The sequence below is a fragment of the Leucoraja erinacea genome, chromosome 5 (assembly GCF_028641065.1).
Source record: "Leucoraja erinacea ecotype New England chromosome 5, Leri_hhj_1, whole genome shotgun sequence".
Lineage (NCBI taxonomy): Eukaryota > Metazoa > Chordata > Chondrichthyes > Rajiformes > Rajidae > Leucoraja > Leucoraja erinaceus.
Genome location: NC_073381.1, coordinates 3,378,491 through 3,406,001, shown reverse-complemented (window position 1 = coordinate 3,406,001; position 27,511 = coordinate 3,378,491). Strand labels below are relative to the sequence as shown.

Here is a 27,511-nt window from a genome sequence, read left to right as displayed (position 1 = left end):
CCAGCAATCACCCGTTCATTTAAAAAAAAAAAAGATTATTACAATGTACAAGAATAAAACAGTCATATAACCATATAACAATTACAGCACGGAAACAGGCCATCTCGGCCCTACAAGTCCGTGCCGAACAACTTTTTTCCCTTAGTCCCACCTGCCTGCACTCGTACCATAACCCTCCATTCCCTTCTCATCCATATGCCTATCCAATTTATTTTTAAATGATACCAACGAATCTGCCTCCACCACTTCCACTGGAAGCTCATTCCACACCGCTACCACTCTCTGAGTAAAGAAGTTCCCCCTCATATTACCCCTAAACTTCTGTCCCTTAATTCTGAAGTCATGTCCTCTTGTTTGAATCTTCCCTATTCTCAAAGGGAAAAGCCTGTCCACATCAACTCTGTCTATCCCTCTCATCATTTTAAAGACCTCTATCAAGTCCCCCCTTAACCTTCTGCGCTCCAGAGAATAAAGACCTAACTTATTCAACCTATCTCTGTAACTTAGTTGTTGAAACCCAGGCAATCGGCATATAAAATTATACAGTTTAGGTACAGCTTCAATTTTAACTTGGAAATAAAGGAAAAAGAAAAGATAAAGCACAAGAGAGAGGAATTAGTGCGATGTGCAAATAATAGGGCCCCTAGAGTAGACTACCAAAGTAGTGTCGCCAAAGTGAATAAAAGAAAGAAAGAGAAAAAAGAAGAAAAAAAGAAAAAGAGAGAAAAAAGTGGAGATATACCTGCCTCTCGTCTCCCCCCCCCCCCCCCACCCCACCTCACCCAACCCAAAGTTAGATTCAAATCCAAACGTTGTGTTGCGCCATACTAGCCTTGTACGAATTCGGCGAAGGGTGTCCGTGTCTTGAAAAATGTATCTGTTTTTTCTGCCAAGACGAGCCTAATATTTTCCAGATGTAGGGTCTCGGACATGTTTGTAATCCACATCTTCACAGTAGGGACAGATGTGTGTTTCCAAAATTTAAGTATTCGTTTTTTCGGCGTTGTCAGGCCACCCGTTCACATTGTTTAATGTTATTCCACTTTCTCACCCACTCTCTACCCATTCGGGGCCAACTAATCTATCCACAGGATACCCACGCAGTCACAGGGCGAATATACAAACTCCATGCAGACTGCACCCAAATCAAATCTGGGTCTCCCATCCCCCTCCCCCTCCCCCTACTTTGTCTGAAGAATGGTCCCAACCCAATACGTCACCTATACTGTATTTTGTCCAGAGTTTACTTCAGCAGTTTGTGTCTACCTTTGGTATATACCAGCGTCAGCAGTTCTTTGTTGCTATGATGGCAGTCGCTTTTGTTTATCTTGACATGCCGTGCAGCTGAGCTAACCTGTTTAGCAACGCAAGCCCTGCGCCTGTCATGATTCGCGGCGATTAGCTTCTGAGAAGAGTTGCTTCCGGACAATTAGTGGTTTACAGATCTTGGCTGTAATGCAGTTGGTAAAGTGGCTGGCTGTGTGAAGCAGTAGTTAAAGAATGTTGATGCTATCATTAGTTTAATGTTTAGTTTAGTCATATAAAAAGGACTGGACAAGCTAGATGCAGGAAAAATGTTCCCAATGTTGGGCGAGTCCAGAACCAGGGGCCACAGTCTTAGAATAAAGGGGAGGCCATTTAAGACTGAGGTGAGAAAAAACTTTTTCACCCAGAGAGTTGTGAATTTATGGAATTCCCTGCCACAAAGGGCAGTGGAGGCCAAATCACTGGGTGGATTTAAGAGCGAGTTAGATAGAGCTCTAGGGGCTGGTGCAGTTAAGGGATATGGGGAGAAGGCAGGCAAGGGTTATTGATGGGGGACGATCAGCCATGATCACAATGAATGGCGGTGCTGGCTCGAAGTGCTGAATGGCCTCCTCCTGCACCTATTTTCTATGTTTCAGATTCAGATTCAACTTTAATTGTCATTGTCAGTGTACAGTACAGAGACAACGAAATGCATTTAGCATCTCCCTGGAAGAGCGACATAGCATATGATTTGAATAAATTTCTAATGTAGCTTATCGCCACGTGTACCGAGACACCGTGACAAGCTTTTGTTGCGTGCTAACCTGTCAGCGGGAAGACAATTTAGAGTGACTGTACATTTACAGTGACAATGTACATGGGAAGGAGAATTAAAGTGTCCAGCGACCGGGAGGTCAGTTGGTTTGGTTGGCAATGGGAGGCCTAGACTGACTTAAGATGATTATCGTGAATCAAAGTACCAAATTTAATTTAGTTTAGCTTGGAGATAATAGATAATAGACAATAGGTGCAGGAGTAGGCCATTCGGCCCTTCGAGCCAGCACCGCCATTCAACGTGATCATGGCTGATCATCCCCAATCAGTACCCCGTTCCTGCCTTCTCCCCATATCCCCTGACTCCGCTATCGTTAAGAGCCCTATCTAGCTCTCTCTTGAAAGATACAAAATGAAATGTAATCATGCATTTTTCAGAATATATTATCCAAAAGGAGGAAGCATAATGTGAAGATCCTGCATAACAGTGTTTAAGAGGGAACTGCAGATGCTGGAGAATCGAAGGTTACACAAAAAAGCTGGAGAAACTCAGCGGGTGCAGCAGCATCTATGGAGCGAAGGAAATAGGCAACGTTTCGGGCCGAAACGTTGCCTATTTCCTTCGCTCCATAGATGCTGCTGTACCCGCTGAGTTTCTCCATCTTTTTTGTGTAACCTCCTGCATAACAATGCTTTGTGCTCAGGTATTTTTCCCTTTGTTCTACCTGTTGTACAGGTACTTGCTCGATTGCATTCATTTGTGGTATTCTGATTTAATTGGAAAACATGCAAATACAAGCTGTTCACTGGACTTCAGTACACGTGGCAATAATAAGCAAAGACCAATAATAGGCAAGAGACGTTGTGCATCTACCCTATCTATTCCCCTCGTGATTTTATACACCTCTCTAAGATCGCCCCTTCCAAGGTGTAGAGTCCCAGCCTGCTCAACCTCGCCCCATAGCTCAGATACTCGAGTCCTGGTGACATCCTCGTAAATCCTCTCTGCACCCTATCCAACCAATTCTAACTTGGTTGATGCAGAGGTTTAAAGCCGAAGAAAGTTTTACTTGCTAAACACAAAATGCTGGAGTAACTCAGCGGGTGAGGTGGCATCTCTAGAGGGAAGGAATGGGCGACGTTTCGGGACGAGACCCTTCTTCGGTCTTGACCCGAGACGTCGCCTGTTCCTTCCCCCCAGAGATGCTGCCTCACCCGCTGAGTTACTCCCCTGTCCCACTACGGAAACCTGAACGGAGACCTCTGGAGACTTTGCGCCCCACCCAAGGTTTCCGTGCGGCTCCCGGAGGTTGCAGGTGGTTACCGGAGGTTGCAGGTAGTGGTAGCAGGTAGGGAGACTGACAAAAACCTCCGGGAACCGCACGGATACCTTGGGTGGGGGCGCAAAGACTCCAGAGGTTTCCGTTCAGGTTTCCGATGTGGGACGGGCATAACTCCAGCATTTTGTGTCTGCATTCGATTGAAACCAGCGTCTGCAGTTCTTTCTTACACAAAGTTTTACGTGGAATGTGCATTTGTGGAGTAATGCGAAATAAACCAGAAATGATCACTAGTGTGTTTTTCACTCCTGAAAATGAGATCTTCAGCCATAGTCTTCTGCAATTACATTTCCAACCCATGGACATTGTCCATAGTTTGTGGAAATGTAGGAAAATAGGCACAGGACTAGACTAGGGGCGGCTCGGTGGCGCAGCGGTAGAGTTGCTGCCTTACAGTGCCAGAGACCAGGGGCCGATCCTGACTACGGGTGCTGTCTGCAGAGTTTATCTTCTCCCTGTGATCGCGTGGGTTTTCCCCAAGATCTTCTGTCTCCACCCACACTCCAGAGATGTACAGTTTAGTAGGCTTGGTATAAATGTAAATTGTCCCGTGTGTGTGTGAGAGTGAGTGTGAGAGTGTGTGAGTTAGTTAGTGTGCAGGGCTGACTCGGTGGGCCAAAGAGTCTGTTTCCGCGCTGTATCTCTAAACTAAAATAAGATAAGGCACCACAAAATGTTGGAATAGCTCAGCGGGTCAGGCAGCATCTGTGGAGAACATGGATAGGTGACGTTTCACAGAGTGCTGGAGTAACTCAGCGGGTCAGGCAGCATCTGTGGAGAACATGGATGGATAGGTGACGTTTTGGATCGGGACCCTTCTTCAGACTGTTGAAGTTTGGGGGGGGGGGGGTGGGGGGGCAGGGAGAGACAGAACACCCCTGGGATAGAGGAGAAGGAGGTGAAGCATTTTCCAAAGGAGGCAAACCTTTGAGGGGATTTCACAATGGAGTGGTGAAATCACGACGCGAGGAACTGCAGATGCTGGTTTATAAAAGAACGGCAAGATCTATCCACTGTCAGAGTGAGGCTCGGTGCGAATTGGAGAAACAGCACCTCGTATTTTGCTTGGGTAGTTTACACCCCAGCGGTATGAACATTGACTTCTCTAACTTCAGATAGCCCTTGCTTTCTCCATCCCCACCCCCTTTCCAGTTCTCCCGCTAGTCTTACTGTCTCCGACTACATTCTATCTATGTCCTGCCCCCTCCCCTGACATCAGTCTGAAGAAGGGTCTCGACCCGAACCATCGCCCGTTCCTTCTCTCCAGAGATGCTGCCTGTCCCGCTGAGTTACTCCAGCTTTTTGTGTCTGTCGTCGACAAGATTTCTCAGGGTTCTGACCTTCTTTCAGGCTGTGAAAGGGCTGGGACCTTTATCACCCATCCACGTTCTCCGGAGATTCTGCCTGACCCGATGAGTTACTCCAACACTTTTTTAATTCACGCTGTACATGGGTACAGTCAAAACGTATAATGGGTATGACATGCAGTGCAAAAAGAGGAAGGAAACACAGTGCAGATTATAGCATTAAATAGGATCAGAATTAGGCCATTCGGCCCATCAAATCTACTCTACCATTCAATCATGGCTGATCTATCTTCCCCTCTCAATGCCATTAATGTTGTTAACCCTCCTGCCCTCTCCCCAAAACCCCTAACGCCCATACTAATCAAGAATCTGTCAATCTCCGCCGTAAAAATTTCCGCTGACTTGCCCGCCACAGCCGTCTGTGGCAATGAATTCCACAGATTCACCACCCTCCGGCTCTTGATCAAGTGCAGATCAAAATAAAAAAAGTGCGGGTGCTGCAACGAGGTAGGTTGGGAGATCTTTACCATTTATTGGAAGTGCCGTAGGCTGACTCTCTACGTTTGTTTTGCAGTTGGCTGCTCTTTGAGGAACCCTTCCATCAAGGGAACTCGTACTTTGTGGACGTCGGTCAGTATCCCTGCCCGGATTCTTGGGGAGCACTGGATCCGTACATCGGCTCGCTAAAACCATTAAAAATGGTATTTTTTTAAAAACGTTTCTCCTTCAACATGTGAAATAAGTTTTAAAATGGATATTTTAAAATCGATACAAAATGGCCAAGGTGGATGGTTGTGTAGGCTCGTGCGATAGGCGACTTGCGTTAACTCACACTTGCATCAGCAGTTCTTGAAGCCCAATGATGCCCACGAGGTTTCCCCGTCTCTGAGCTCCCTCCTCGTTTGTTCTCACATAGAAACATAGACAATAGGTGCAGGAGTAGGCCATTCGGCCCTTCGAGCCTACACCGCCATTCAATATGATCATGGCTGATCATCCAACTCGGTATCCCATCCCTGCCTTCTCTCCATACCCCCTGATCCTTTTAGCCACAAGGGCCACATCTAACTCCCTCATAAATATAGCCAATGAACTGGCATCAACTACCTTCTGTGGCAGAGAATTCCACAGATTCACCACTGTCTGTGTGAAAAATGTTTTTTTCATCTCGGTCCTAAAAGATTTCCTCCTTATCATTAAACAGTGACCCCTTGTTCTGGACTTCCCCAACATCGGGAACAATCTTCCTGCATCTAGCCTATCCAACCCCTTAAGAATTTTGTAAGTTTCTATAAGATCCCCTCTCAATCTCCTAAATTCTAGAGAGTATAAACCAAGTCTATCCAGTCTTTCTTCATATGAAAGTCCTGACATTCCAGGGACGGATTCAACATGTCCCATCTCCACCCAATCTGCCTGCGTTTGGCCCATATCCCTCCAAACCTGTCCTATCCATGTACCCGTCTAACTGTTTCTCAAATGTTGCAAGAGTCCCTGCCTCAACTACCTCCTCCAGCAGCTTGTTCCCTACACCCACCTTTTCACCTTCTTTGGTGAAAAAGCTACTATTAAATCTTTCCCCCTCCCCCCCGCCTTAAATCTATATCCTCTGATTCAACAGAGAGTTGTGAGTCTGTAGAATTCTCTGCCTCAGAGGGCGATGGAGGCTGGTTCTCTGGATGCTTTCAAGAGAGAGTTAGATAGGGCTCTTAAAGATAGCGGAGCCGGGGGATATGGGGAGAATGCAGGACCGGGGTACTGATTGGGGATGATCAGCCATGATCACTGTGAATGACGGTGCTGGCTGGAAGGGCCGAATGGCCTACTCCTGCCCCTATTGTCTATTGATTCCTCTGTTCTGGGCATGAGACTGTGCACCTACCCAATGATAGGTACGTGGATAGGACAGGTTTAGAGGGATATGAGCCAAACGCCAACAGGTCGGACGAGTGTAGATGGGACATGTTGGTCGGTGGGGGAAAGTTGGGCCGAAGGGCCTGTTTCTTTAACTGCATTCTAAATGCTGCAAACATGACAATTCACAGTCAGATTAGTTCACTATTTATGGCAGCTTTACTTTTGAATGCCTTCTCTGGAGTTGACCACGAAGTAGACAAATATAAAGAGAACATTTCTGTTTTGCAGGGTGCAATGAAAGTAGAAATCCTTCATGAACATAAGGTAAGACATTTCTGGCATTACACTGCAAAGACAATCATCCTAACTTTTTATTAGTTTGTATGCAATAGTGGCTACTTTGTTATTTGAATGCAGTTTAAAAAAAAAAATGTTTCTCTGTCATTTTGTTCAGATGGTTTTTGGACTTTGTCGTGATTCCACAGTATCTGTGCCTCTCCACTAGATCTTCCAGTAATCTCTGAAGTATCGTCCCGACCCAGAACGTCACTTGTACATGTTCTCCAGAAATGCTGCCCGATCCACCGGGTTAATGCAGAAAAAGACACAAAGTCCTGGAGCAACTCAGCGGGTCAGGCAGCATCTGTGGAGAACATGGATAGGCGACGTTTCACAGAGTGCTGGAGTAACTAAGCGGGTCAGGCAGCATCTGTGGAGAACATGGATAGGTGACGTTTCACAGAGTGCTGGAGTAACTCAGCGGGTCAGGCAGCATCTGTGGAGAACATGGATAGGTGACCTTTCACAGAGTGCTGGAGTAACACAGCGGGTCAGGCAGCATCTGTGGAGAACATGGATAGGTGACGTTTCACAGAGTGCTGGAGTAAGCGGGTCAGGCGGCATCGTTGGCTAACGTGGATAGGTGACCTTTCGGGTACTTTTTGCTGTCTAACCTGCTTAGTTACTCCAGCATTTCTGTATCTTTCCTTGGTATGCCAGTGTCTCCAGTTTCTTGTTTCGGCGAGTTACTCCAGCACCTTGTACTTTTGCTCTATCTCCATGTAATCATTTATCCTCCCCTAACTCCAGACATTTTACAAACTTCTCGGTAACTTGGACCTTCGTTCCTTGGCCAGTGTCTATTCCTGTTGTTACAGGGACGAGGATACTCGGAATGGAATAAAAAGGAACGGCAGAAGCTGGCTTATAGCAAAGATGGACACCAAGTGCTGGAGTAACTCAGCGGGTCAGGCAGCATCTCCGGAGAACGTGGATAGGTGACGTTTCAGAGATGCTGCCTCACCCGCTGAGTTACTCCACCATTTTGTGTCTATCTTTGAGGATTCAAAGTCTGAACCATATCTGTGTCCTTGACCTACTGACTCCACTTCAGAGCACTTGGTCCATAAGACAGAGGAGCACAATTACATAGAAATATAGGTGCAGGAAGAGGCCATTCGGCCCTTCGAGCCAGCATCGCCATTCATTGTGATAATGCTATTTAGCCCATCAAGTCTACTCTACCAGAGCTGGATCGAGGAATCAAGGGTTATGGGGAGAAGGCAGGAACAGGGTACTGATTGTGGATGATCTGCCGTGATCTCAATGGAATTGCGGTGCTGGCTCAAAGGGCTGAATGGCCTATTCTATTGTTTATTGTCAATCATGGCTGATCTCCTTTTCCCCCTCGGCCCCATTTTCCTGCTTTCAGACAGCTGTGGAGGCCAAGTCAATGGATATTTTTAAGGCGGAGATTAGTGCGGGTGTCAGGGGTTATTGGGAGAAGGCAGGAGAATGGGGTTGAGAGGGAAAGATTGATCAGCCACAGTTGAAAGTCAGAGTAGACTTGATGGGCCGAATGGCTTTATTCTGCTCCTAGAACTCATGAACAATCTTCCCTCAAAATTTGACATCCTCCCCAGTCAAGAACTTATCAATCTCCGTGTTAAAAATGTCTTGGCTTGCATAGCCGTCTGCGGCAATGAATTCCGCAGATTCACCACATTCCTCCGTGTCTGCTTTTGAAGGTGCGTCCTTTTGTTCCGAGGCTGTGTCCTCTGATCCTAGACTCTCCCACTGGTGGAAACAATGTTGAGGTTCAGTTAGTTCCTTTACCACCCTTGTGGTGAACCTGCCCCACATATTGGGCAGTCACGGTGGCGCAGCGGTAGAGTCGCTGCCTTGCAGCGAATGCAGCACCAGAGACCCGGGTTCGATCCCGACCACGGGTGCTTGTCTGTACGGAGTTTGTACCTTCTCCCTGCGTGGGTTTCCTCCGAGATCATCGGTTTCCTTCCACACTCCAAAGACGTGCAGGTTTGGCTTGGTATTAACCATATAACAATTACAGCATGGAAACCGGCCATCTCGACCCTTCTAGTCCGTGCCGAACACGTATTCTCCCCTAGTCCCATACACCTGCGCTCAGACCATAACCCTCCATTCCCTTCCTGTCCATATAACTATCCAATTTATTTTTAAATGATAAAAACGAACCTGCCTCCACCACCTTCACTGGAAGCTCATTCCACACAGCCACCACTCTCTGAGTAAAGAAGTTCCCCCTCATGTTACCCCTAAACTTCAGTCCCTTAATTCTCAAATCATGTTTTCTTGTTTGAATCTTCCCTACTCTCAGTGGGAAAAGCTTGTCCACGTCAACTCTGTCTATCCCTCTCATCATTTTAAAGACCTCTATCAAGCCCCCCTTAACCTTCTGCGCTCCAAAGAATAAAGCCCTAACTTGTTCAACCTTTCTCTGTAACTTAGTTGCTGAAACCCATGCAACATTCTAGTAAATCTCCTCTGTACTCTCTCTATTGTCCCTGGTGTGTGTCGGATAGGGTTGGTGCGCGGGGATCGCTGGTCGGCGCGGACTCGGTGGGTCGGGGGGCCTGTTTCCGCGCTGTATCAATAAGCTAAACTAACAACATTGAACTGTTGGCTGTTTTTATTTACGTCTGTTGACTGAAAAAACTTGATCCAAATTATAATAAAGAAATATTGTTCTCTGCTGCTTTGGAACTGTACACGCTGAATCATAACCATCATCTCAAATGCTTGACTTGGGTTCCTGATACGTGTTTAAACAAAGGACATACAGTTTGTGCAGCAGAGAACAACATCTATCCCATTGCATCTTCTTGGCATGGCAAGTCTTTCACGCTTTCAAAGTCTCCCTAAAAGGTCACTGCTGAAGCGGCTCCCACACCCACAACCAGTTTTCTCGTCACTGGGCCAAGAATTATTTTTTGGGCAGCACAGTAGCGCAGCGGTAGAGTTACTGCCTCACAGCGCCAGAGACCCGGGTTCGATCCTGACTGCGGGTGCTGTCTGTATGGAGTTTGTTCATTTTCACTGTGACCTGTGTGGGTTTTCTCCGGGTGCTCTGGTTTCCTCCCACATCTCCAGAGCAGCACAGGTTTGTAGGTTAATCGGCCTTTGTAAATTGTCGCTCGTGTGTGTAGGATAGTGTTAAGGGCCTGTCCCACTTCGCCGGCTTAAACAGCAACCTCTGGTCACCTTGCCCGCCACTCAAAAAAAAAAAATCAATCAAGGTCGAGGTGACCTGCAACCTCCTACCACCTCCCATGCATATGTTGAAAACCTTCCTCGACTACGAAGAAAACCTCCTTTGCCTACCATCACCTAGCGTCGCAACCGGCTTCGACTAGAACTGCGACTAAAAAATGATCGATGTTTAAAACGGCAACCTATTTTTAGTCGAGGCCAGTTTTAAACATGATGAAAAAATAGCAGCCGCAACCTAGGTGAAGCCTCAACCACGCGGAAACCATTTTCGACCATTAGGGAGAGTGACCAAAACCTCCTGTGACCTCTTGGAAACCTTGGGTGGCGGGCAAGGTCACCAGAGGTTGCTGTTTATGTCTCCTATGTGGGACAGGCCCTTTAGTGTACAGGGTGGTCGCTGGTCGGCCTGGACTCGGTGGCCCGTAGGGTCTTGCCATAGAGGGAGTACAGAGAAGGTTCACCAGACTGATTCCTGGGATGTCAGGACTTTAATATGAAGAAAGACTGGATAGACTCGGCTTGTACTCGCTAGAATTTAGAAGATTGAGGGGGGGGGGTCTTATAGAAACTTACACAATTCTTAATAGGTTGGACAGGCTAGATGCAGGAAGATTGTTCCCGATGTTGGGGAAGTCCAGAACAAGGGGTCACAGTTTCAGGATAAGGGGGAAATCTTTTAGGACCGAGATGAGAAAAACATTTTCCACACAGAGAGGGGTGAATCTGTGGAATTCTCTGCCACAGAAGTTAGTTGAGGCCAGTTCATTGGCTAGATTTAAGAGGAAGTTAGATGTGGCCCTTGTGGCTAAAGGGATCAGGGGGTATGGAGGGAAGGCAGGTACGGGATACTGAGTTGGATGATCAGCCATGATCATATTGAATGGTGGTGCAGGCTCGAAGGGCCGAATGGCCTACTCCTGCACCTATTTTCTATGTTTCTATGTCTGTTTCCACGCTGTATATCTAAACTAAACTAAATGACGACTGGGATATTAGAAAGAATGTTTTAATTCCATTATCCAAACATTTGTTCTTGCAGGTTATTATATACGAGAAGCCTTTATTCAAAGGTGAACAGCTGGAAATTCAAACGGACGTGTTCAGCTTCACGGGGGAAGATGAAACATCTGCTTTGTGTCGCAATTTCCCATTCTCAAATGTTGGATCAATGAAAGTTTTCGGAGGATTGTAAGTTATATATAGTTACCGACAAGTATTATAGTTGTTCTGTTCTTGTAGCTTGAACCATTCTGACATCTGTACGTTGTGTAGGTGGCAACTGCAGATGCTGGTTTACACCGAAGACAGACACAAAATGCTGGAGTAAAAGCCCTGTCCCACTGTACGAGTTCATTCAAAGAGTTCTCCCGAGTTTGCCCTGATTCGAACTCGGAGATTTACGGTAATGGCCGCTCGCAGGTACTCGGGGCTCTCGTGGACATTTTTCAACATGTTGAAAAATCTTCACTAGTCTTCCCGAGCTTCAATTCAATTCAACTTTAATGTCATCGCACAAATACAAGTATGAGTACAACAAAATGCAGTTTTGCGTCAGTCCGTAGTAGTTGTGCATAAAGAAATAAAAAAACGCGTTTCCCGGGTACCTGCCGTTAGCACTACGAGCCGCTAAGAGACGTCCCCCAGCCCCGACGTACCCGCTACGTACATTCTCCGTGCTTACCACTAGTATGATTTTTTTTTTTTTTAAACACTTGAATGAGCTCGTACAGTGGGACAGGGCCATTACTCCGTGGGACAGGCAGCATCTCTGGAGAGAAGTCTGAAGAAGTGTCTTGACCCAAAATGTTACCCAGCCCCTTCTCTCCAGCGATGCTGCCTGTCCCGCTGAGTTACGGGTCTGTCCAACTTGGCGATTTTTTTTTTTTCCCTGGTGATTGCCGGCATCATTGACTGACGTGTTAGGTCACCGAAACAGTCGCGGCGTGATGTGTATAACGTGCGGGAGACGCGGCATGATGACGTATTCTCTGCCACAGAAGGTAGTTGAAGCCAGTTCATTGCGCCGTTTCCTCAAGTGTCGCAACTTTTTTTTGTCGCTGCTGGATTTTGAAATGTTCAAAATAGTTTGCCCGCCCTAATATGTCGCCGGAAAAATCGCCAAGTGGGACAGGCCCTTTACTCCAGCATTTTATGTCTACCTGACATCTGAACACTGTTTCAGAGCTTTGTGTGTATCAAAATGCTCCTGGTAGAACTACCACCACACATCGCCAGAGTTCAATTTTCGATCCTTACCTCGGGTGCTGTCTTTGTGGAGTATGCCCATTGTCTCCGTGACCATGTGGGTTTTCTCCGGGAGCTCTGGTCTCTCAAAGATGTGTGGGTTGGAAGGTTGATTGACCTCTGTAAATTGCTCGATGATTGCGCAAACCAACCTCCCTTCCAATGACTCCATCTACACCTCGCGCTGCCGAGGCAAGGCCAGCAGCATCATCAAGGACCAGTCTCACCCCCGGCCACTCCCTCTTCTCCCCTCTCCCATCAGGCAAGAGGTGTAGAAATGTGAAAACGCACACCTCCAGATTCAGGGACAGTTTCTTCCCATCTGTTATCAGGCAACTGAACCATCCAGAGAACAGATCTGAACTACTATCTACGTCATTGGAGACCCTCGGACTATCTTTAATTGGACTTTTCTGGACTTGATCTTGCATTTAGCGTTATTTCCTTTATCCTATATCTGTACACTGTGGATAGCTCAATTGTAATCATGTATAGTCTTGCTGCTGACGGGATAGGTACAGCTCTTTACTGTACCCCGCTATATGTGACAAAAGTTCAAGTTCAAGTGAGTTTATTGTCATGTGTCCCTGTGTAGGACAATGAAATTCTTGCTTTGCTTCAGCACACAGAACATAGTAGGCATTTACTACAAAACAGATAAATGTGTCCATATACCATGATATAAATATATACACACGTGAATAAATAAACTTGTAAAGTGCAAATAACAGAAAGTGGATATTAATAATCAGAGTTTTGTCCGAGCCAGGTTTAATAGCCTGATGGCTGTGGGGAAGTAGCTATTCCTGAACCTGGTTGTTGCAGTCTTCAGGCTCCTGTACCTTCTACCTGAAGGTAGCAGGGAGATGAGTGTGTGGCCAGGATGGTGTGGGTCTTTGATGATACTGCCAGCCTTTTTGAGGCAGCGACTGCAATAAATCCCCTCGATGGAAGGAAGGTCAGAGCCGATGATGGACTGGGCAGTGTTTACTACATTTTGTAGTCTTTTCCTCTCCAGGGCGCTCAAGTTGCCGAACCAAGCCACGATGCAACCGGTCAGCATGCTCTCTACTGTGCACCTGTAGAAGTTAGAGAGAGTCCTCCTTGACAATCCGACTCTCCGTAATCTTCTCAGGAAGTAGAGGCGCTGATGAGCTTTCTTGATAATTGCATTTGTGTTCTCGGGCCAGGAAAGATCTTCAGAGGTGTGCACGCCCAGGAATTTGAAGTTCTTGACCCTTTCAACCAACGACCCGTTGATATAAATGGGGCTGTGGGTCCCCCTCCTACTCCTTCCAAAGCCCAGCGAGATCGCATCCACCGTTGGTCTGTTGTGGCGGAAACAAAAACTAGTAGAGTAGCGAGAAAGTGGAATAACAGAACTAGTGTGCATGGATGACCAATGGTTGACACTAATTCGATGGGCAGAAGCGCCAGCATGCTGTATGGTCTACACAATCAATCAAAGATCTACAGGGTTGGATAAAGTGGATGTTGCGAAGAGGTTTCCACTCGTGGGAGAGCGTTTGATGGCACTGGACCTGTACTCGCTGGAGGGGGGAACTCATTGAAACTTACCGAATAATGAAAGGCTTGGATAGAGTGGACGTGGAGAGGATGTTTCCACTAGTGGGAGAGTCTATGGCCAGAGGTCACAGCCACAGAATTGAAGGACATTCCATTAGGAAGAAGATGAGGAGGAATTTCTTTATTCCAGAGGGTGGTGAATCTGTGGAATTCTTTGCCACAGAGGGCTGTGGAGGCCAAGTCAATGGATATTTTTAAGGCCAAAATAGATAGATTCTTGATTAGTACGGGTGTCAGGGGTTATGGGGGGGGGGGGGGGGGGGGGGGAAAGGCAGGAGAATGTGGTTAGGGAGGAGAGATAGATCGGCCATCTTCTTCTTTCATTTCCATCATCTATGTTTCAAATGTTCGGCCTGGTTCTTGCACAGCGGGCAGCCTTCTCGTTTGCCACTGCTGGATCTTCCAGGCAGCATTGTTCACCAAGGAGTGGACATCATAGTAGGTGTGGCGTGGATTGTACAGTTGTTCCACATTTCACATTCTGTGTCTGCCGCATCTGCATAGCCCCGTTTGCTCGCATTGGTCTTGCAGCGGCCCATCCCGGTACGGAGCCTATTGAGGGACTTCCAGGTCTTCCAGTCACACCTGTGACCAGGTGGTAATTGTTCCTTGGTCAATAGACAATAGGTGCAGGAGTCGGCCATTCGGCCCTTCGAGCCAGCACCGCCATTCAATGTGATCATGGCTGATCATCCCCAATCAGTCCCCCGTTCCTGCCTTCTCCCCATATCCCCTGATCCGCTTTAAGAGCCCTATCTAGCTCTCTCTTGAAAGCATCCAGAGAACCGGCTTCCACCGCCCTCTGAGGCAGAGAATTCCACAGTCTCGCAACTCTCTGTGTGGAAAAAGTGTTTCATCGTCTCCATTCTAAATGGCTTACCCCTTATTCTTAAACTGTGGCCCCTGGTTCTGGACTCCCCCAACATCGGGAACATGTTCCCTGCCTCTTGCGTGTCCAAACCCTTAATAATCTTATATTTTTCAATAAGATCCCCTCTCATCCTAAACAGTGCAGGAAGGAACTACAGATGTTAGTGTAAACCCAAGATGGACACACAAAGCTGGAGTAACTCCGAGCGTCTATGGTTTCTAGTGTCTCCATGTTAATTATACAGAGGTCTGGTGTAAGTGATACATTAGTGTTACTGATGATGGGATTGAGCGGAAAATACTCGCTGTAATGGATTAGTGCATCGGATGGAAAATAGCATTTGGCTACATTTGCTATCATCCCCTTTGTGAGGTCTTTTATCCACAGGCCAACTGGCTTAAATAGAAAGTTAGTTCCACAAGTAATTAAATGATGTTGACAATGCACCAAAGAAGAACGATGACATGAGGTTATGACTGAATTATTTAGCCGTAGGGTAAGAAATCAAACTAGTGTACGCAGGATTTCAGAACTTGGTGGTGGGTAAGTGGAACAAGCTGCCAGAGGAGGTCGTTGAGGTAGGTAATAGAACGTTTAGTTCAGAGATGCGAGCCTTTAGTTTAAATGTAAGCATTTCTTTCGAGAGGACTGGAATAGAAAAACAAGGATGTAACTCTGAGGCTCTATAAGGCGTTGGTAAGGCCGCATTTGGAAAATTATGAGCAATTTATGGCAGCATAATCTGAGGAAGGATGTGCTGGTTGTGGAGAGGGTCCAGAGGAGGTTCACGAGAATGATCCCAGGAATGAGTGGGTTAACATGTGATGAGTGTTTGTCGGCACTGGGCCTGTACTCGCTGGAGTTTAGAAGGATGAGGGGGACCCTCATTGAAACGTACCAAATAGTGAAAAGCTCGGATAGAATAGATTTGGAGAGGATGTTTCCTTTAGTGGGAGAGTCTAGGACTAGAGATCACAGCCACAGAATTAAAGGACGTTCCTTTAGAAAGGAGATGAGGAGGAATTTCTTTAGTCGGAGGGTGGTGAATCTGTGGAATTCTTTGCCACAGAAGGCTTTGGAGGCCAAGTCAGTGGATGGTTTTCAGAGAAATAGATAGATTCTTGATTAGTACAGGTGTCAATGGTTATGGGGAGAAGGCAGGAGAATGGGGTTAGGAGGAAGAGATATATCAGCGATGATTGAATGGCGGAGTAGACTTGATGGGCCGAATGGCCTAATACTGCTCCTAGCACTTATGACCTTACGAGATATAGTGAATAAACAGGCCCTTCGGCCCACCATGTCCGTGCCGACCAGCGATCACCCCATGCATTAGCACTATCCTACACACACCAGGGACAATTTACAATTTTTACTGATGGCAATTAACCTACAAACTGGTACATCTTTGGAGTGTGGGAGGAAACCGGAGCTCCCGGAGGAAATCTCACGGGGAGAACGTACAACCTCCGTACAGACAGCACCTGTAGTCAGGATTGAACCCGGGTCTCTGGCGCTGTGAGGCAGCGACTCTACAGCTGCACCACCGTGCTGGTGTTCTTCTGTAAATTAGTAACTTCTGCACAATCTAAAAAAATCTGTTCCTCGGGAGTGAAACACACCCTCTTGTCGAGCCGCTTGCACACAACAAAGCACGTCGACTAGAAGGCAACCCAGGCACCAAACAGAAAATTCTCTCCGAGAAAATGCTGTCTTAAATTTAAATTGTGCACGAACTTGCTTATTAATGAACTATCAATGTGCCACAGCTGACAATAGACAACAGGTGCAGGAGTAGAGGCCATTCAGCCCCTCGAGCCAACACCGCCATTCAATGTGATCATGGCTGATCATCCCCAATCAGTACCCTGTTCCTGCCTTCTCCCCATATTCCCTGACTCCGCTATTTTTAAGAGCCCTATCAACCTCTCTCTTGAAAGCATCCAGAGAACCTGCCCCCACCGCCCTCTGAGGCAGAGAATTCCACAGACTCACAACTCTCTGTGTGAACAAGTATTTCCTCATCTCCGTTCTAAATGGCTTACCCCTTATCCTTAAACTGTGACCCCTGGTTTTGCACTCCCCCAACATCAGGCACATGTTTCCTGCCTCTAGCCTGTCCAAACCCTTAATAATCGTATATGTTTCAATGAGATCCCCTCTCATCCTTCTAAACTGCACAAGCCCAGCTGCTCCATTTTCTCAGCATATGACAGTCCCGCCATCCCGGGAATTAACCTTGTAAACCTTCGCTGCACTCCTTCAATAGCAAGAATGTCCTTCCTCGAATTTGCAATGCTTACATTGCCAGAGACCCTGGTTTGATCCCAACTACGGATGCTGTTAGTACGGAGTTTGCACGTTCTCCCCGTGACCGCGTGGGTTTTCACCTAGATCTTCGGTTTCCTCCCACACTCCAAAGACGTGCAGGTTTGTAGGTCAATTGTCTTGGTACGAATGTAAATTGTCCCTAGTGTGTGAAGGTTAGTGTTAATGTGCGAGGATCGCTGGTCTGCACGGTCTCGGTGGGCCGAAGGGCCTGTTATCGCGCGGTATCTCTGAACGAAACTAAACTTAAAACATGCTCTCTGATCCACCGATTTTTCTCCAGCAGATAATTTTGTGCTTCACTATATTATAGTTTTGCCTGCACTCCCTGTTCACAAATACTTTATTTAGATTTTGAACTTTTTGCTCATTTCATCTAGCTGGGTTGGTTATGAGAAGCCGGATTTTCGAGGGCATCAGTACGCACTTGAGGAAGGAGAGTATCGGGCGTGGGATGAATGGGGAGGATACAATGGGCAGCTTCAGTCTCTGCGTTTCATCCAAGTTGTGAGTAACCCTTGTTTAAATATACATCATTTAATCATGCACTTATATCTTGCAGATGGCTCGATTGTAGAGGTGTCGGGGGTTATGGGGAGAAGGCAGGAGAATGGGGTTAGGAGGGGGAGATAGATCAGCCATGGTAGAATAGGACTTTCATATGAAGAAAGACTGGATAGACTCGGCTTGTACTCGCTAGAATTTAGAAGATTGAGGGGAGATCTTATAGAAACTTACAAGATTCTTAAGAGGTTGGACAGGCTAGATGCAGGAAGATTGTTCCCGATGTTGGGGAAGTCCAGGACAAGGGGTCACAGTTTACGGATAGGGGGGAAATCTTTTAGGACTGAGATGAGAAAAACATTTTTCACACAGAGAGTGGTGAATCTGTGGAATTCTCTGCCACAGAGGGTAGTTGAGGCCACAGTTCATTGGCTATATTTAAGAGGGAGTTAGATGTGGCCCTTGTGGCTAAGGGGATCAGGGGGTATGGAGAGAAGGCAGGTACGGGATACTGAGTTGGATGATCAGCCATGATCATATTGAATGGCGGTGCAGGCTCGAAGGGCCGAATGGCCTACTCCTGCACCTATTTCTATGTTTCTATGATATAAAAGGGATATTAAAACTTTGGATTTTGACAGTCGATGGCATGGCTGTAATAGATTAAATAGATTCAATTGAAGGCCCATCAGGATGCACAATTGGAGGAATGCAATAATCTCAAAGGATCGAGGCTGGCAGAAGCCGTAGCAAAATGCAGAACTGAGAATGTGGAGACCTTCGGACTATCTTTGATCGGACTTGCCTGGCATTATCTTTTACTAAACGTCAATAGACAATAGGTCCAGGAGTAGGCCATTCGGCCCTTCGAGCCAGCACCGCCATTCAATGTGATCATGGCTGATCATCGAATGGCAGTGCTGGCTCGATGGGCCGAATGGCCTACTCCTGCCCCTATTGTCTATTGATATAATATTCTCAATCCAGCCAAACAATGCTCTGGAAATGATTATTGCTTAATAACTTTGTTCATAAGTATATTACACTCTCTGTTCAATCAAACAATGTTATGTGATTTTTTTTTAAATTTATTATTTAATACATAGGATTTGTCAAATCCAGTGATGATTATGTACAACGAACCAAACTTTTATGAAAAAGCTGGAAACATTGAGGTACTGGGGCCGGTTCCAATCATGGAAGAGACTGTTCATGGATCGAGGACAATGTCTATAAATGTTGTCAGTGGAACGTGAGTCTGACGCGTGTGCATTTAAATAAATGGTCAAATAGTCAACTTGTAGCGGCTACTTGTAGTGGTTAGGCCACTCTTGCTATGCGATCATCTGCATTCACGGGACGGAGTCACGGGATTTTTAGACCATAGACAATAGGTGCAGGGGTAGTCCCTTCGAGCCAGCAACGCCATTCAATGTGATCATGGCTGATCATCCCCAATCAGTACCCCGTTCCTGCCTTCTCCCCATATCCCCTGACTCCGCTATTTTTAAGAGCCCTATCTAGCTCTTTCTTGAAAGTATCCAGAGAACCTGCCTCCACTGCCCTCTGAGGCAGAGAATTCCACAGACTCGCCACTCTCTGTGAGAAAAAGGTGTTTCCTCGTCTCCGTTCTAAATGGCTTTAGGGGTGTGCCCTAGTATATAGGAACTGACCTTCCCTCTTCGCTTCCTCTCACTTCCTCTCGCTTCATGAGAGTGTCCTGCCACCGAGCCCACGAGGCAACAGCCTCTCAGCAACAACAACGACTGTTATGTTCGAGTGCTAAACGTGCATGTATTTCCAACCTACAATGCCTGAATAAACAGAATCCATTTATTCACCACGTTTGTGCCTCTACAAACTTTACCTCCACAGTAACAATATTAAACCCAAGAACTCGAATCAATTCAGTTCAGTAATTTCACTGCAATTGATTTAACGGTTTAGTTTTAATATTTTCAAGTGTACTAAAGCTGTGTTTTGCATGGTATCCAAATTGGATGATGCCATTCATAAATGCAATCGTGCTCGAGTACAAAAGGTGGAGCAAGGGGAAAGATGTTTAGTGCAGAATTATAGTACTCAGCATTGTAGCGCATCAGTTCCATAGATAAGATCCAATGTCCACAACAGGAGTAGAGGCGTCGGACAGTGCCCTAGCTTATGGAAGGACCGTTCAGAAGCCTGATTACAAAGGGAAGAAGCTGTTCATTCTCTAGATAAGCGCAAAGTGCTGGAGATGATATATATAAGCATCTGGATCAACAGGGTCTGACTAGGAACAGTCAACGTGGATTTGTGCCTGGAAGGCCATGTTTAACTAATCTTCTTGAATTCTTTGAAGAGGTTACTCGGGAAATTGATGAGGGTAAAGCAGTGGATGTTGTATATATGGACTTCAGTAAGGCCTTTGACAAGGTTCCTCACGGGAAGGTTGGTTAAGAAGGTTCAATGGTTGGGTATTAATGGTGGAGTAGCAAGATGGATTCAACAGTGGCTGAATGGGAGATGCCAGAGAGTAATGGTGGATGGTTGTTTGTCAGGTTGGAGGCCAGTGACGAGTGGGGTGCCACAGGGATCTGTGTTGGGTCCACTGTTGTTTGTCATGTACATCAATGATCTGGATGATGGCGTGGTAAATTGGATTAGTAAGTATGCAGATGATACTAAGATAGGTGGTGTTGTGGATAATGAAGTAGATTTTCAAAGTCTACAGAGAGATTTAGGCCATTTGGAAGAGTGGACTGAAAGATGGCAGATGGAGTTTAATGCTGATAAGTGTGAGGTGCTATATCTTGGCAGGACAAATCAAAATAGGACGTACATTTTAAATGGTAGCGAATTGAGGAATGCAGTTGAACAGAGGGATCTGGGAATAACTGCACAGTTCCCTGAAGGTGGAATCTCATGTAGATAGGGTGGTAAAGAAAGCTTTTGGTGTGCTGGCCTTTATAAATCAGAGCATTGAGTATAGAAGTTGGGATGTAATGTTAAAATGTACAAGGCATTGGTGATGCCAATTCTGGAGTATGGTGTACAGTTTTGGTCGCCCAATTATAGGAAGGATGTCAACAAAATAGAGAGAGTACAGAGGAGATTTACTAGAATGTTGCCTGGTTTTCAGCAACTAAGTTACAGAGAAAGGTTGAACAAGTTAGGTCTTTATTCTTTGGAGCACAGAAGGTTAAGGGGGGACTTGATAGAGGTCTTTAAAATGATGAGAGGGATAGACAGAGTTGACGTGGATAAGCTTTTCCCACTGAGAATAGGGAAGATTCAAACAAGGGGACATGACTTCAGAATTAAGGGACAGAAGTTTAGGGGTAACATGAGGGGGAACTTCTTTACTCAGAGTGTGGTAGCTGTGTGGAATGAGCTTCCAGTGGAAGTGGTGGAGGCAGGTTCGATTTTATCATTTAAATATAAATTGGATAGTTATATGGACGGGAAAGGAATGGAGGGTTATGGCCTGAGCGCAGGTGGATGGGACTAGGGGAGATTATGTGTTCGGCACGGACTAGAAGGGCCGAGGGCCTGTTTTTCGTGCTGTAGCTGTTATATGGTTATATGGTTAATACATTACAAGTCTGTTCTCGTCTTGACTTTCAGCTGGGTTGCGTACGAGAATACAGATTTCACGGGCGAACAGTACATTCTGGAGAAGGGGCTGTACAGCACCTTTGAAGACTGGGGTGCAACGAATTGGACCATCGCTTCGATTCAACCTGTTCTAGTGGTGGGTCACCTTTCCATTCACCTTTCATGCAGTTGAATTTATTCCAAACATTGAACAGAAGAAGCTAATCGGTAGCACGGTGGCGCAGCGGTAGAGTCGCTGCCTCACAGCGCCAGAGACCTGGGCGCCATCCTGACTACGGGTGCTGTCCTCACGGAGTTTGTACGTTCTCACCGTGACCTGCGTGGGTTTTCTCCGGCTGCTCCGGTTTCCTCCCACGCTCCAAAGACGCGCAGCTTTGTAGGTTAATGCCGGAAGTAAGAACTCGGTGACGTTCCGTTGTCGTTACAAATGACGACTAAACACTCTCGGGCAGACAAAAATGTTGGCGAAACTCAGCGGGTGAGGCAGCACCTATGGAGAGGAGGCACAGGCAATGTTTCGGGTTGACACTGAAGAAGGTTCTCGACCTGAAACGTCGCCTATTCCTTCTCTCCAGCTGCGTTTCTCCAGCATTTTTGTCTACCTTCGATTTTTCCAGCATCTGCACTTGTTTCTTAAACATTAAACACTCTTGACTTGCTTGGCTTGGATATCTCGGCTTTCATCAGCTTTTGACCAAATGCAGCGTCCGGGGAGCTTTAGCTGTTGGTGGTGGGAGGCAATCTCTCTGGGTCCATGGTGAACTTTGTTCTTTTTTTAAATGGGTCTTTGGTGACTCTGTGCCTTAAACTACTATCTTGGTGTTAAGCACTACAGGTGGTACTTAAATAAGGGACTAGATGAAAATTTAGAAGATTTATCATTTCCTGGTGAAAAAATCTCACCTGAATTACTGGCCCTTTATAGGCTACAGATTTTCTTCTTGCGAATGAAACATAAATAAACCAAAGGAATAGTTAGATCTCGAGCCGGGTGTTGAGCAGCCAGGTTTGTTGTCTCTGTTGGTGTCAATGTCTGCCAGGCCCTGACACAGCTCCATTTGGTGGGTGGTAGAGCGGGCACCCAGAGATGACATGGTTGGCTGTCTGTTGTTCTGCTCCACATTCACAGGCTGGGCTCTGGCGGAGGGAGCCCCCATCTCCACACGCTGGCATTGAAACGCCCAACTCCAGTACCAAGTCTGTTGAGCTTCATCCATGCTCCTCTGGGGAGCTCAGACCCTGGACAGCTTTTATCTGGTGAAGAGATGTAGCTGTGTAATGGAGATGAGGTTGCCTTCCACTCCTGTGACCACTTGGTGGCTATCCAGTGTGCTTTTGCCTCAGTTGGCTGGATGGATGGATGGATGCTAGGAGTTGTTTTCCCAATGTGAAACTGCAGATCATATTTCTAGACGGGTTAGCCGGGGAACTGATAGGAGCAGAATTAGGCCATTCGGCCCATCAAGTCCACTCTGCCATTCAATCTGTCAATCACCGGCTTAGAAATACCCAATGACTTGGCCTCCACAGTTGTCCACATGTTCCCTACATCGTCCTACGTAGTGAAATGTTGGAAAAGGGGAATAAAGAAATATCTGAAATTGTATGAATTTCAAACTAAAATGTGAAGACAGTGTATTCGCTCTGTCATTTAACAAGCGATGGTGTTAACCATTCCCCACTTGCATCTATGTGTAAGAAAGAACTGCAGATGCTGGATAAATTCGAAGGTAGACACAAAATGTTCACTGGATCCCGCTACTCGCTCCCTTGTCCTCGCTTTCCACCCAATCAACCGTCGCATACAGCATATAATCCTCTGGAGCACCTGCACGGTCACAGGGAGATTGTGCAAATCTCCCTTGACTTGACTTGACTTGCAAACTCCACACAGACAGCATCTGAGGTCGGGATCAAATATGACTGTCTGACAGCTCTTCCAGCTGCACCGCTGTGCCACAAACAAACTTAATCTATGAACGCTGATAACTTTATAAGGCAGATAAGAAGCTAATAGTGATGCATGACATGGTGATGTATACAAGTAAACCTTCATAAGGTCTGCCTTTTTATTTCAGGATACAATGGATCATGAACTGTCTAAAATCAAGGTATGGTGGAATGTTCTGTATTTTCATTCACTTTTGTTCTATCAAAGAAATTTATCGAGGTTCTTGAAACTTCAAATGTCGATTTACTCAAATGTCAGTTAAGGGCCTGTCCCACTTGGCAATTTTTTTTTTCGGCGACTGCCGGCATCATTGACTGAAGTATCAGGTCACCAAAGAATTTGTTGCGTGATGACGTTTTGCCACGCGGTGTTTTTCAAGAGTTGCAACATTTTTTTGTTGCTGCTGGATTTAGAAATGTTCAAAATCGTTTGGCGACACTGATATGACACCAGCAGTCGCTGAAAAAAATCGCCAAGTGGGACAGGCTCTTAAGACATTTTTTTTTTAATCCACAGTATCTATGGTTTGAAGCAAAAGTGGATATGGAGGAATGTTAATCACATGCAGGCAGAGGGGATTAGTTTAACTTGGAATCACGTTGTACAGAGCCCTAGTGAGACCTCACCTGGAGTATTGTGTGCAGTTTTGGTCTCCAAATTTGAGGAAGGACATTCTTGCCATTGAGGGAGTGCAGCGTAGGTTTACACGGTTAATTCCCGAGGGAAGGCAGGACTGTCATTTGCTGAGAGAATGGAGCGGCTGGGCTTGTATGCTCTGGAATTTTTAAAGGGTGAGAGGAGATCTTATTGAAACATATAAGATTATTAAGGGTTTGGACACACTAGAGGCAGGAAACATGTTCCCGATGTTGGGGGAGCCCAGAACCAGGGCGACAGTTTAAGAATAAGCGGTAAGCCATTTAGAACGGAGACGAGGAAACACTTTTTCTCACTGAGAGTTGTGAGTCTGTGGAATTCTCTGCCTCAGAGGGCGGTGGAAGTAGGTTCTCTGGATACTTTTAAGAGAGAGCTAGATAGGTGTCTTGAAGATAGCGGAGTCGGGATATGGGGAGAAGGTGGGAACGGGGTACTGATTGGGGATGATCAGACATTGAATGGTGGTGCTGGCTGGAAGGGCTGAATAGCCTACTCCTGCACCTACTGTCTATTCCCATGCTATACTGTTCTACGCCCTTCTATCGCTTCATACCAGAACTACCTGTGCTGAATATTACGGGGATGTGCAGTATATATTAGCTGAATTTGTAGCAGGTTCAGTGTCAAATTGCTGAATGGGAACAAATCTACATATCTAATCTTTGTTCCATTGCTGTGGTCATAGCTTCAGAATCGAAGGACGTTCCTTTAGAAAGGAGATGAGGAGGAATTTCTTTAGTCAGAGGGTGGTGAATCTGTGGAACTCATTGCCACACGCAGATGTGGAGACCAAGTCACATGGATATTTTTAAGGCAGAGATGGATAGATTCTTGATTAAACTCAGCGGGTGAGGCAGCATCTATGGAGCGAAGGAATAGGTGACGTTTAGGGTCGAGACCCTTTTTCAGACTGATGTGGGGTTGGGGGGGGGGGAGAAGAAAGGAAAAGGCAGAGACTGCGCTGTGGGAGAGCTGGGAAGGGGAGGGGAAGGAAGGAGAAAGCAAGGACTACCTGAAATTGGAGAAGCCAAAGTTCATACCGCTGGGGTGTAAACTGCCCAAGCAAAATATGAGGTGCTGTTCCTCCAATTTACGGTGGGACTCACTCTGGCCACGAAGGAGGCCCAGGACAAAAAGGTCGGATTCGGAATGTGAGGGGGAGTTGAAGTGCTGAGCCACCGGGAGATCAGGTTGGTTATTGCGAACTGAGCAGAGGTGTTGGGCGAAGCGATCGCCAAGCCAACGCTTGGTCTCACCGATGTAGAGCAGTTGACACCTAGAGCAGAGGATGCAATAGATGAGGTTGGAGGAGATGCAGGTGAACCTCTGTCGCACCTGGAAAGACTGCTAGTACATAGATTCTTGATTAGAAACATAGAAAATAGGTGCAGGAGGAGGCCATTCGGCCCTTCTAGCCAGCACCGCCATTCATTGTGATCATGGCTGATCGTCCCCAATCAATAACCCGTGCCTGCCTTCTCCCCGTATCCCTTGATTCCACTAGCCCCCTAGAGCTCTATCTAACTCTCTCTTAAATCCATCCAGTGACTTGGCCTCCACTGCCCTCTATGGCAGGGAATTCCACAAATTCACAACTCTGGGTGAAAACGTTTTTCGCATCTCAGTCCTAAACGACCTCCCCTTTATTCTAAGACTGTGGCCCCTGGTTCTGAACTCGCCCAACATTGGGAAAATTTTTCCTGCATCTAGCCAGTCCTTTTATAATTTTCTATGTTTCTCTCAGACCCCCCTCATCCTTCAAAACTCCAGTGAATACAAGCCTATTCTTTTCAATCTTTCCTCGTATGACAAGTCCCGCCATCCCATGGATCAATCTCTGAACGGGTGTTAGGGGTTATTGGGAAAGGCAGGAGAATGGGAATGAGAGAGAAGGATGGATCAGCCATGATTGAATAGCAGAATAGACTTGATGGGCCGAATGGTATAATTCGACTCCTAGAACTTACAAACTATAATCTAAAACAGCAGAGATGGTGAATTTTGCATCATAAGTTATATAACTTATGTTACATTATGCATTTTACATTATGTATATTTTGCATATGGTGATGAGCAACACAGGGGCCCTACTGGGGATGGTTCTCTCTCCCTTCCTGTTTACCATCCAAACTTTGGACTTCAGTTATAACCTGGACTCCTGCCTCCTGCAGAGGTTTACAGATGACTCTGGAATTGTGGGCTGCAACAGTGAGAGGAGGGAAGCTGAATACAGAGGTGTAGTCATCGACTTTGTTGGGTGGTGTGGGCTGAATCACCTGCACCTCAACAGCGACAAGACTAAGGGGTTAATGGTGGACTTTAGGAGGAGAGGAACACCCCTGTCCCCTGTCTCCATCAATGGTGTGGATGTGCAGTTTACCAGGGAGTACAAATATCTCGGAGTGTACCTGGACAGTAAACTGGACTGGTCCAGGAACACTGAGGCCCTGTACAAGAAGGGACAGAGACGGCTGTACTTTTTGAGAAGGTTCCGCTCCTTCAACGTCTGCAGTGAGATGCTGCAGATGTTCTACCAGTCGGTGGTAGCCAGTGCCATCTTCTTCACTGCCGTGTGCTGGGGCAGCAGGGCGAAGGCTGCGGACGCCAATAGGATCAACAAACTGGCTCCATCCTGTGGGTGCAGTTGGACTCACTGGAGATGGTCTTGGAGGGGAGGATGCTCCTCAAACTGCAGAGCATCCTGGACAATACAGCTCACCCCCTCCATGACTAACTGAAGTATTGACACTTTTGAGAAATATAAAAGTGGATAAGTCTCCAGGTCCGGACAGGATATTCCCTAGGACATTGAGGGAAGTTAGTGTAGAAATAGCAGGGGCTATGGCAGAAATATTTCAAATGTCATTAGAAACGGGAATAGTGCCGGAGGATTGGCGTACTGCGCATGGTGTTCCATTGTTTAAAAAGGGGTCTAAGAGTTAACCTAGCAATTATAGACCTGTTAGTTTGACGTCAGTGGTGGGCAAATTAATGGAAAGAATACTTAGAGATAATATATATAAGCATCTGGATAAACAGGGTCTGATTAGGAACAGTCAACATGGATTTGTGCCTGGAAGGTCATGTTTAACTAATCTTCTTGAATTTTTTGAAGATGTTACTCGGGAAATTGATGAGGGTAAAGCAGTGGATGTTGTGTATATGGACTTCAGTAAGGCCTTTGACAAGGTTCCTCATGGAAGGTTGGTTAAGAAGGTTCAATGGTTGGGTATTAATGGTGGAGTAGCAAGATGGATTCAACAGTGGCTGAATGGGAGATGCCAGAGAGTAATGGTGGATGGTTGTTTGTCAGGTTGGAGGCCAGTGACGAGTGGGGTGCCACAGGGATCTGTGTTGGGTCCACTGTTGTTTGTCATGTACATCAATGATCTGGATGATGGTGTGGTAAATTGGATTAGTAAGTATGCAGATGATACTAAGATAGGTGGGGTTGCGGGTAATGAAGTAGAGTTTCAAAGTCTACAGAGAGATTTATGCCAGTTGGAAGAGTGGGCTGAAAGATGGCAGATGGAGTTTAATGCTGATAAGTGTGAGGTGCTACATCTTGGCAGGACAAATCAAAATAGGACGTACATGGTAAATGGTAGGGAATTGAAGAATGTAGGTGAACAGAGGGATCTGGGAATAACTGCACAGTTCCCTGAAAGTGGAATCTCATGTAGATAGGGTGGTAAAGAAAGCTTTTGGTGTG

The 27,511-nt window shown here is 46.3% G+C and overlaps 1 protein-coding gene across 3 annotated transcripts in view; it reads left to right on the top strand.

The window, feature by feature from the left end:
* crybg1a (crystallin beta-gamma domain containing 1a) overlaps positions 1-27,511 on the top strand; it is a 213,426-nt gene that overhangs the window by 162,618 nt on the left and 23,297 nt on the right. For all 3 annotated transcript variants that reach the window (XR_008723420.1, XM_055634998.1, XM_055634999.1), the window contains 7 exons: positions 5,244-5,370; positions 6,815-6,850; positions 11,097-11,245; positions 17,468-17,594; positions 18,698-18,843; positions 21,201-21,327; positions 23,270-23,302. Coding sequence is in view for 2 of the 3 variants with exons in the window: in XM_055634998.1 (XP_055490973.1) it covers positions 5,244-5,370; positions 6,815-6,850; positions 11,097-11,245; positions 17,468-17,594; positions 18,698-18,843; positions 21,201-21,327; positions 23,270-23,302 (745 nt within the window). In the remaining variant the exon portion in view is untranslated. The remainder of the gene's footprint in view (positions 1-5,243; positions 5,371-6,814; positions 6,851-11,096; positions 11,246-17,467; positions 17,595-18,697; positions 18,844-21,200; positions 21,328-23,269; positions 23,303-27,511) is intronic.